General features: G+C 40.3%; 1 protein-coding gene across 2 annotated transcripts in view; it reads left to right on the top strand.

Moving 5' to 3' along the window:
- Positions 1-11,791, top strand: part of LOC110527436 (serine/threonine-protein phosphatase 2A 56 kDa regulatory subunit delta isoform) — a 49,034-nt gene that overhangs the window by 317 nt on the left and 36,926 nt on the right. For both annotated transcript variants that reach the window (XM_021608714.3, XM_021608706.3), the window contains exons 2-3: positions 1,025-1,108; positions 8,817-8,994. In XM_021608714.3, the coding sequence (XP_021464389.3) occupies positions 1,025-1,108; positions 8,817-8,994 (262 nt within the window). The remainder of the gene's footprint in view (positions 1-1,024; positions 1,109-8,816; positions 8,995-11,791) is intronic.

The raw sequence follows: 11,791 nt of genomic DNA, 5'->3' as shown, positions 1-11,791 counted from the left end.
ATTATCGTAAGGCCTAGCAGAGCAGATAATTTTTCAGACCGTGCAAATACCATCAGTAGCCAACAACATATACAAATGTAATCTTATCAAATGGTTTACATTACCCTGAATATTACATTCTTAGAAAATTGACGTAATGGATGTGATACCGATACACTAACCTAGGCCTACAGCAACAATACGTTTTAACTTGAAATAATTCATATTCTCAAATCATTTTTTGCGTAAAAGAATGTTTAGTTTTGGTAATGGCATATTGTCGTATGTTTCTCCGAATGTGTTGTCAGAATATGAACTGCGAACATGCATTAGTGTGAGCCTAGGCTGATCTCTGATAGTAAGTTGACAGCTATTCTTGCATGCATTTGGTTAGACTACATTCGTTACATAAACACAAGATTATCATCAAGTTGATAGCTACAAGTTCAATGTCTCGTTCTTCGTAAGAGAATGCACTCGTCTTGTTATAATATGTCAGATCGCTTGCTACAATGTTTCAATATCGGCTTGTGCTTAGTCGTTGTCTGAGCGGTCAGTAATTGCCGTTTTTTCCCACTTAAAGGGTATTTAAAGTCTAGTTCCATACAGTCTGTCTTACAAATGCAGCAGTCTTGGCCACAAGAATGCATTCTTACTGTTTTTGAAGGTAAAGCAAGGCCATTGTAGCTACCTAGGGTGGAACTACCGCATTTGGGGCCCCAGGTCACCTACCCCGGTACCTACCTCCCCTATTCGACACATTTTGTCATGAAGCTGAGAGACAATTTTGCAGTTTTAATGCAAATTTCCTGCAATTCAAAACATTTTGCGAATGCTTATGACGTGTTCATATGCTTTCTGTGGGTCTCCGACCTTCTTTTGGTTGGGGGCATATGCCCTGCGTGCCCATTCGGCAATACCACAGAAATTAAATCCCTGTGCATTGTGCACTCCAAAGACCAGAGGATGTGAGTTGTGTATGGTCCTATATCAATTGTGTTCTTCTTTATGAATACAGTAAAATAACTATTGTTGTCATTCACAGGAGCCAACCAAATCTGCCAAAAGTAGCACTAAAAACAGTAATGCCACTAGTGGGAAAGACACAGGAACTGAAAATGCAGATGAGGTAAGATATTATTTGATTAACATGACAGATCCAGATGGTTATTCGACAGTATTTATTTTTTCGTTTTTAGCCTGCAGTTTATTTCTGAAGATGAATTGATCAAAGATTTGTGTATGTCTGTTAATCTATAATTTGAGTTAAATTTGACTTGCCTAGTTATATAAATCCAAATATAATAATAAATGGTCTGTTGAATCAGGGGCCTATGTATGCCCCCATGTAATTCTATTTGACACTGTATTTCCTGTTTCTTAATCTAGTTCTGTAGCTCGTTTTCAATGTTACATAGATAGTAATGCATCAGTGTCAATACTTGTTCCTCGCCCTGCTTAGGCCAACATTACAGAGAGAAGCTAAACATAATGTCAGGCCTTTGCATAATGACACGTATGGCTTATGTCTGTTCAGCCATATATGCCTGCTGGTTGAGTTCACAGCAGCTCCTAGGGAACATTGTTATGGGGAACATTGTTATTCTAACATTATGATGCTTGAGATAGATCCAGACTCCAGCCGTTTTATCAGGAAGGGAGCGGCTGTCCTCTGTGTACAGACCTCTCTGTATGCAGCTGAGCTCTCTGCATAGACCACCATAGAGGCAATACATTCTCCATAGTTTACTGCCCAGTAAAATATCCTCCTGTCAAAGTAGAAGTTAAACCTGCCTATTTTACATTTTAGTTTTTGACAAATCTAAATTAACATTCTTTAATCAGAACTCTAATTTTGTTTTTGTTAGCCAACAAGCTCTCTGAGATGGAAAAACAGCGTGGAAAAGGTCATGCAGGTTCAGATAGCTCAGAATATGATTGATCTGGCTGTTTATGTCTGATTTGGTATGGCTAGATAAATACGATCATGAATCTTTGTAGATGACAAACACTGACCTCTTTGCCTCGAAGTGTTTCAAATGGCCTTCCACTCAGTATGCAACAGATCATTGTTGTGACTGCTAGGCAGGGTTCTAGGATATAGTGCCCACAGATTACTCCAAGATAGCAATGTAGGCACATGCTTTATGGCTACCTGGATCCTCACAGAAACAAATGTAGCTCTTCTTACAGTTTTAAATAGATATATTACTTTGATCTTGCAGTGTTTTTTTTTATCATTATTTTTCAGTGAAGCACTAACACACCTCATTTAACTAATCAACTACCTGATTCAACTAATCCAGGGCTTAGTGATTAGTTGATAAGTTGAATCATGTGTCTTAGTCCTCGGTCAGAAGGTAAATGTGTGCACAAGTGGGTCCCCAGGCACAGGGTTGAAAAACACTGATGTACAGTATAAGCCAATACTGTACGTGTTGCAGGACATGGTGATGCAACAACTGTACACCTCATTAACATTGGTTTGACACTGGATACCCTGCATTAGTCGCTGAGTGTGGCTTGTTAACCTCTCGCGTAAGTATTAGCCTGCGTACCTTAACAAACGATAGTGTTTGCGCTCTCAAAACATCCCACAGTCCAGAGAGCGGTATTGATGACAGGAAACGCAGGGCGCTTAGGGTTTGACGTTGCGTTGGGTGAAAGGCTATTGATTGGGTCTATTTTGAGACCAGCTCAGTCATGCAAACCGGCCATCTCTGCCATGCCTTGGGCAAGCCCCGGCATGTGTCTGATGGGAATGGTCCATAACATACCCCATCACCACCCAGGTTTTCTAAAACATGCCCAGATGTGTCAATGCACTGCATGCAGACTATGCACAACTATGGACAACCTTTTAGAAAACAACCTTTCTTCATCTCTTTTTCTTCTGGATCACTGATCGTGATAGGTGAAAGCCATAGTAGAAACGTATCCAGTCACTCCACCTGTCAAAAGGTCATACCGGAAAGGGGGGGGGGGGGTCTGATAAGTCAGACTTAATTGCTGCACTTGATCTTTGCAGGCCAATATATAACATGTATTGCTCAGTTTGATGGGTATTTTACACTATCTGAGGATGAGCATTAAGGACTCCCCTTTGATGGTCGTGTTGTTGTTCACTTTTGGATTGATCCGTTCCCGTGGCCTCGTAAGAAAGGGGAAGCCGTTTCAGCAGCTAATCAATCCTACAGATCCTCTTACTGTACTTCAATGAAAGTGCTGCAGTTACTCAACCTGCAACTTTTTACAGTACTTATTTCCCTTTTACCCAGATATTTTACCCAGACCTTTTAGCCAGACCTTTTGAATAGAGTATCATTTGACACTGCTATTGAGACATGAGACCATGGGACCATGCGTTTTTTATTAAACTTAATTTCAACAGTATACTTCAGTGATTTCATTGAATGAAATACATTTTTAACATAGAGCTAATTCCCTGAGGGAATCCCTCCTGTTCTCAATTACACTGGAAATACCCCTGTAAGCATATCTGCCTGTAATGGCAGAGGGTAGAGAGGGGTTAGTGCCCAAAACAGGATGGGGAACGGGCATTTAGGGGACAGCGGCCTTACACGGGATTTGTAAAGCCAACAGGGGTGTGTATTCATGGATGCCAAGAGAAAAACATAAAAGAATACATTTTGTCTCTCTGTTTCAACATTTTCCTTAAATTCTGAAGAGGCTGAATTTGGCCTGGTTCGATTCCAGGCTGGATCACAACCGGGCGTGATTGGGAGTCCCAATTAGGCGGCACACAATTGGCCCAGCGTCGTCCGGGTTAGGATTTGGCCGGGGTAGGCCGTCATTGTAAATAATATTTTTTTTCTTAACTGACTTTGCAAGTTAAATAAAGGTTATATTTATTTCACCGGAGAACGCATCTGAGCGAGCGAAACAGCCCCCCTCTGTCTCTGTATGTGTAGGCCATCTATCTGATGCAAACTGGTCATAAAGAGTATGACATCGTTGCAGCCTGTAGCATTGAATGCAAGGGAAGCAAGTGAGCATTTAGCCTCCCTTGATAAAAGAAAAGTGTCAAATAATAGCCAATCAGCGTTGAGCTAAACTGAGTGAGCTCAACTGAATTGTCCTAGCGCACCACAAAATAAGTGTCAAGGGAAGCCAGTTTGACGTCACACTTGCATTAAGAGCGTACAGTTGAAGTCGGAAGTTTACATACACTTAGGTGGAGTCATTAAAACTTGTTTTTCAACCATTCCACAAATTTCTTGTTAACAAACGGTAGTTTTGGCAAGTCTGTTGTGTCATGCACAAAGTAGATGTCCTAAGTCATTTTTCGAACTATTGTTTACAGACAGATTATTTCACATATAATTCACTGTATCACAATTCCAATGGGTCAGAAGTTTACATACAATAAGTTGACTGTGCCTTTAAACAGCTTAGAAAATTCCAGGAAATGATGCCATGGCTTTAGAAGCTTCTGAAAGGCTAATTGACATAATTAGAGTCAATTGGAGGTGTACCTGTGGATGTATTTCAAAGCCTACCTCCAAACTCAGTGCCTCTTTGCTTGACATCATGGGAAAATCAAAAGAAATTTGTAGACTTCCACAAGTCTGGTTCATCCTTGGGAGCAATTTGCAAACGCCTGAATGTACCCCGTTTATCTATACAAACAATAGTATGCAAGTATAAACACCATGGGACCACGCAGCCGTCATACCGTTCAGGAAGGAGACGTGTTCTGTCTCCTAGAGATGAACATACTTTGGTGCGAAAAGTGCAAATCAATCCCAGAACAACAGCAAAGGACCTTGTGAAGATACTGGAGGAAACAGTTACAAAAGTATCTATATCCACAGTAAAACAAGTCCTATATCGACCTAACCTGAAAGGCCGCTCAGCAAGGAAGAAGCCACTGCTCCAAAACTGCCATAAAAAAGCTAGACTACGGTTTGCAACTGCACATGGGGACAAAGATCGTACTTTTTGGAGAAATGTCCTCTAGTCTGATGAAACAAAAATAGAACTGTTTGGCCGTAATGACCATCATTATGTTTAGAGGAAAAGGGGGGAAGCTTGCAAGCTGAAGAACACCATCTCAACTGTGAAGAACGCAGGTGGCAGCATCATGTTCTGGGGGTGCTTTGCTGTTGGAGGGACTGGTGCACTTCACAAAATAGATGGCATAATGAGAGTAAAATTATGTGGATATATTGAAGCAACATCTCAAGACATCAGTTAAAGCTTGGTCGCAAATGGGTCTTCCAAATGGACAATGACCTAAAGCATACTTACAAAGTTGTTGCAAAATGGCTTAAGGACAACAAAGTCAAGGTATTGGAGTGGCCATCACAAAGCACTGACCTCAATCCTATAGAAAATGTGTGGGCAGAACTGAAAAGGTGTGTGTGAGCAAGGAGGCCTACAAACCTGACTCAGTTACACACGCTCTGTCAGGAGGAATGGGCCAAAATTCACCCAACTTATTGTGGGAAGCTTGTGGAAGGCTCCCCAAAACGTTTGACCCAAGTTAAACAATTTTAAGGCAATGCTACCAAATACTAATTGAGTGTATGTACACTTCTGACCCACTGGGAATGTGATGAAAGAAATAAAAGCTGAAATAAATAATTCTCTCTCCTATTATTCTGACATTTCACATTCTTAAAATAAAGTGGTCATCCTAACACCTCAGACAGGGAATTTTTACCATGATTAAATGTCAGGAATTGTGAAAAACTGAGTTTAAATGTATTTGGCTAAGGTGTTTTTTAACTTCCGACTTCAACTATACGTCATTGACAGAAACAACTTGAATTGTTGCATCTTGTTGTAGTGGTGTTCTCCAGTGGCTAGCTAGCTGAAATTGTCATTTTCCTAAATTAGCCATGGATGGAGATAGGGATTTGGACTGGTTTTACTTAACTCTCTGTCTTGGCCAGTGATTGTAACAGAGATTCTGATCCAACCATTAATTCGTACATTGCCACTGTGGATGGAAGTTCAATATGTAACTTGATGTAGAAGGCTGATGTTAACTAGCTAACGCTGCCCACTAAAGGAAGTTAGGCTAGCAAGCAAGCATTTTAGCCAGGTTAGCCTAGGACAACAAAAAATAAAAGTGTGTACTGTATGACAGAGTGATAGACCGTTTCATCAACATGAAAGAGAGGAGGATGGCATTGGTGTTTGTCTACAAGTAGGGTGAGTCAACATGTGTTTTATACTTGAGCAAACAAACAAGCAAGCACACACATACGCACACCCACAGAAATCAGAACCGTAGACAGCCACATGATATTTAGCTTACGTTGATTGAACTAAATTGTTTTTGGTATCTTTTAGTTGTCACTATTAGACTAAGCATCAGTGATTTGATGATGTTGAAATGGTGCTGGAATAGTGGAAGCAGCTCCTGTTTTCTTTGCGACACTCCGTGGTTCTAAATCAATAGCTGTTTAGTGGTCTGAAAATGTCAGAAACAGTAACTTACTTGACCATGCTGTAGGTCATGTAACTGCTTGTTACCTGCAATATTCTTTGCGGACTTCACTGGACAGTGGTTGCTCTCTGGTTTTGTGATGAAACAAAGATGTGGTTGAATTTACTCTGCCACTGTGCCTTCTTATTGTCTCGGCCTTCGGAAAGTATTCAGACCTTGACTTTTTCCACATTTTGTTACTTTACAGCCTTATTCTAAATGGATAAAACAAACTAAAAAATCCTTAGCAATCTACACACAATACCTCATAATGACAAAGTGAAAACATTTTTTTTTTTAAACATTTTTGCTAATTTCTAAAAATGTAAAACAGAAATATCTTATTTACTTAAATGTTCAGACCCTTTGCTATGAGACTTGAAATTGAGCTCAGGTGCATCCTGTTTCCGTTGATCATCCTTGAGATGTTTCTACAACTTGATTGGAGTCCACCTGTGGTAAATTGAGTTGATTGGACGTAATTTGGAAAGGCACACATCTGTCTCTATAAGGTCCCAAACCAAGCCATGAGGTTGAAGGAATTGTTCGTAGAGCTCCTAGACAGGATTGTGTCGAGACGCAGGTCCGGGGAAGGGTACCAAAACATTTCTGCAGCATTGAAGGTCCCCAAGAACTCAGTGGCTACCATCATTCTTAAATGGAAGAAGTTTGGAACCACCAAGACTCTAAATGTCCTTGAGTGGCCCAACCAGAGCCTGGACTTAAACCTGATCGAACATTGTTGGAAAGACCTGAAAATAGCTGTGCAGCAACACTCCCCATCCAACCTGACGAAGCTTGAGAGTATCTGCAGAGACGAATGGGAGAAATACCCCAAATACAGCTGTGCCAAGCTTGTATCATACCCAAGAAGACTCTAGGCTGTTAACGCTGCCAAAGGTGCTTCAACAAAGTACTGAGTTAAGGGCCTTAATTCTTATGTAAATGTAATATTTCTGTTTTTTATAAATTAGCAAAAATATCAAACCTGTTTTTGCTTTGTCATTATGGGGTATTGTGTGTGTGTGTGTATATTGATGAGAAAAAAAAACAATTTAATCAATTTTAAAATAAGGATGTAACCTAACAAAATGCGTAAAAAGTCAAAAGGGTCTGAGTACTTTCCGAAGGCACTGTATCACGGTCGCGAGGCATATGAACAAACAGGTTATAGAGCAAGCAAAGGAATTATCACAACACAGGTTGTAATTTTGTTTTTTATCTGGCTTCCCCAGCGATTTTACCCATGCACCTCTACTGAAAGCAATGAGAGGGTAACTATGTAATACCCCAAAAAACACAGTTTAACCTCAGCTGAACTGTTTCAGTATTACAAAGGAGTAGTTGACATTACTGCTGAATGGAGAGCAGTGTTACTCATGCATACTTGAGTCCAAACTAAGTACAAAGATGTGATTGTCCACTCGATTCTGGACCTTAGTCAGTCAGTGTGGACTGCATGAGAGCAGTACATTATTCAGTCAACCTATTTACAAGAGCAGCTGCATATCCAATGACAAGCTTGTTCAAGAACATGGATTTGCAAATAGTTTTTTTTAGGTTAGCATAGAACTACAATTCCCAAGAGGCATTGTAGAGGGAACATAATAGTGACGTGAAAACCTAAAGCCTTTCTTCTGGTCTGTGATTACACATATGTAAGTTCATTACAATCCTTGAGGAGGACATCAATTTTGTCAGGGGAGTTCAATGCTCTTGAGGTTTGTGATGAACTTCTCTGCATGTAATCATGGATGTCATGAAAGGATTACAAATTAGATTTCACAGAATCAGGACATCACTGACAATACTACTCTATTCCCTCTAGTCTATAATGTCCCAGACGGAAGCTTTAGAGAAAAAAATAAACAAATTGGACATGGAATTATAGTGTTTGTAGTGTTTGACAGAATAAAACCCCTCTCATTCTCAACAACATGACCAGTCCTATGTTCAGGAGTCATCTCTCTGTGTGCTCCCTTTAAAACTCCAGGATAATGGTGGCACTAGACCAAGCCAATCAGAGTGTTTCTGTGGAGTCATTTACTGCTCTCTGCATGGTGACTGTAGTATGGGTTAGCAGCTAGTGAGAAACGATGTATACCAGATTGAATGGGTTTTTGTCTACTAAGATTGATTTACTGTGAAAGTACATGTCGATCCCAAGAAATAGCAGTGATGTTTTCAGGAATGCAAATTGTAATCTTTTCAAATAGAAAACTCTGTCAAGGCTTCAGGAGGACAGATATCAAAATGTAAATGCAATACATTCAGTTCGAATAATACATCCATCTTGCAATCTATTTTCAGTGGTTCCAACTTTTCCAAGCCTCACTGAACATCAAGCTCATTGTGATTTTCATGTGTGTGCTGTCCACAGGCGCAGCAGCAGCAAACTGCCAGCAAGCGTCCCAGCAACAGCACCCCACCACCCACTCAGCTCAACAAGATCAAATACTCTGGCGGTCCCCAGATCGTCAAGAAGGAGCGTCGCCAGAGTTCGTCACGATTCAACCTCGCCAAGAACAGAGAGCTGCAGAAGCTTCCTGCCCTCAAAGGTATCACCAGCTAACCCACCAGCTTCTCTGGCTGCATCCTGATTCTCCACCTTTTTCCTGAAGTGTGCTGTTCCTTTCACACATTTAAAAGCATTGGCTGGCGGAGGTTTCCACCATTTGAAATTCATGATGGAAAGTGTGCAAGTGCAAACTTGGGGAGAAAGGTGGAGAATTGGGACACAACCACTGTCCTATTCATAGAGATCCTTTATGCTACCCTCGCTCCAGCCAGATCTTAAATGGGGGCTGAACGGACTGATTTGGCCTCAGTTTCAGTCATCCTCATTAAGAAATGCGACTGAGAATGACATTTGTGTCTTGGAGGTATGCTTTGATGTGGGTGTCTCGTGTGTTTGCATGTGGGAAGCGTTTGTACATTCACTCTGCCAAAACAGTACACAGTTAGTCACTCAACCTTTTAGAAAACTTCAAACAGTCTAACCGGGTATTGTGTCTGGAAGTAGCCTAGACTAGCTAGGAAAATTGTCAACTTCTTTCGGCAATTAGCTTCAGCCGGCCAGTGTGCGACCGTGGCAAAATTGGTTTGACTTTGGATAGCATCTATGCGGGGCTAGTAAGGAACCCTCAATAAATGACACAATGTAAATGGGACGATATACACTTATATACACAAAACATTAGGAACACCTTTCTAATATTGAGTTGCATCCCTCAGTACAAGCTCAATTTGTCGGGGCATGGACTCCACAAGGTTTCGACCGTGTTCCACAGGGATGCTGGCCAATGTTGACTCCAATGTTTCTCATAGTTGTGTCAAGTTGGCTGGATGTCCTTTGGGTGGTGGACCATTCTTGATACACACGGGAAACTGTTGAGTGTGAAAAACCCAGCAGCGTTGCAGTTCTTGACATTCAAACCGGGGCCTGGCACCTACTACCATACCATGTTCAAAGGCACTTAAATATTTTGTCTTGCCCATTCGCCCTCTGAATGGCACACACACACAATCCATGTCTCAATTGTCTCAAGGCTTAAAAATTATTCTTTAACCTGTCTCCTCCCCTTCATCTACATTGATTGAAGTGGATTTAACAAGTAACATCAATAAGGGATCACAACTTACACGTGAATTCAGCTGGTCAGTCTATGTCATGGAAAGAGCAAGTGTTAATGTTTTGTGCTCTCAGTGTATTTTTCTTTATTGACAACAAACAAAAAACACACAGTACACCAAACTATATCTAAGCCCAGTGGACCATAACCAATGCAATCCCAAAACAATAATCAACTAAACAAACCTAAATATTAAACTACAAAACACAAATAGATCAATTCTCTGGTCTGATGAAACCAAGATTGAACTCTGGCATGTAGGAGGGTTCTTTTTGCCCCTTCACGCCAACACACATCATTCTGTGACTAACCCGTCCTGGGTTAGTAACCTTATGGGAGTGAAATCTATTAAAAACGTTTAATTGTATACCCTTTTCCTCGGCTTGTGACATTTTGCCCAATATTTGAAATAATATACAATCATGTATTCTTATCTATCTCGCATTGTAAATACTTTTGACACACAATTCAAGTTTTTCACAGGTGTCATTATTAATCTTTTAACAGTATTTTGTAACATAAATAAGATGATTGTACAGCGCTTGGCATTGAAAAGAACATTGTTACCCTTTGACCTCATGGTACCATCTAGTATTGACACACATGTTTTAATTAGCATATTACGCCAAAAGACCTAATTCTTGTGCAGAGTATGAACCCCTTCTCCTACCCATTTCCCCCAAATGGTTGACTGCTTCCCCACACAAATAGCAGGATTATAACATACAGAAGCATATCTTGGTCTATGTGGAGACTCTTTGATCCTTTTCATGTAATGACAACCACACTGTCCTAGAATGGCATAGAATTTGATTGATTCCCTGCATATCTGTATCATTGGCTCTTTTTTTGGGATAACATTTGGAACGGTCCAAAAGGAGCTTTTAAAACACACGTAACCTAAATCTCCTCAACCTTCCCCTCCAGTGCTTAGCCATTCTGGATAGTTTGAAAGCCACATTGTTCAGTGCATTAGGAAAATATTCAGACCCTTTTGACTTTTTACACATTTTGTTACGTTACAGCCTTATTCTGAAATGGATTAAATAGTTTTTTCCCCCCTCAGTCTACACACAATATCCCATAATGACAAAGCAAAAACTGTTTTTTAGACATTTTATCAAATATATACACCACCGTTCAAAAGTTTGGAGTCACTTAGAAATGTCCTTGTTTTTGAAAGAAAAGCACTTTTTTTTGTCCATTAAAATAACATCAAATTGATCAGAAATACAGTGTAGAAATTGTTAATGTTGTAAATGATTATTGTAGCTGGAAGTGGCAGATTTTTAATGGAATTTTAACATGGGTCTCTGTACGCCTATTATCAGCAACCATCACTCCTGTGTTCCAATGGCACGTTGTGTTAGCTAATCCAAGGTTATCATTTTAAAAGGCTAATTGATCATTAGAAAAACTATTTTGCAATTATGTTAGCACAGCTGAAAAATATTGTTCTGATTAAAGAAGCAATAAAACTGACCTTCTTTAGACTAGTTGAGTATCTGGCGCATCAGCATTTGTGGGTTCGATTACAGGCTCAAAATGGCCAGAAACAAAGATCTTTCTTCTGAAACTCATCAGTCTATTCTTGTTCTGAGAAATGAAGGCTATTCCATACGAGAAATTGCCAAGAAACTGAAGATCTCGTACAACGCGGTGTACTACTCCCTCCACAGTACAGCGCAAACTGGCCCTAACCAGAATAGAAAGAAGGGTGTGA

Source organism: Oncorhynchus mykiss, chromosome 1, assembly GCF_057628025.1.
Source record: "Oncorhynchus mykiss isolate SJ-2025 chromosome 1, ASM5762802v1, whole genome shotgun sequence".
NCBI classification, from domain to species: Eukaryota; Metazoa; Chordata; class Actinopteri; order Salmoniformes; family Salmonidae; genus Oncorhynchus; species Oncorhynchus mykiss.
The sequence above is the reverse complement of the archived record's forward strand: the minus strand, read 5'-3'. Positions and strand labels throughout refer to the sequence as shown.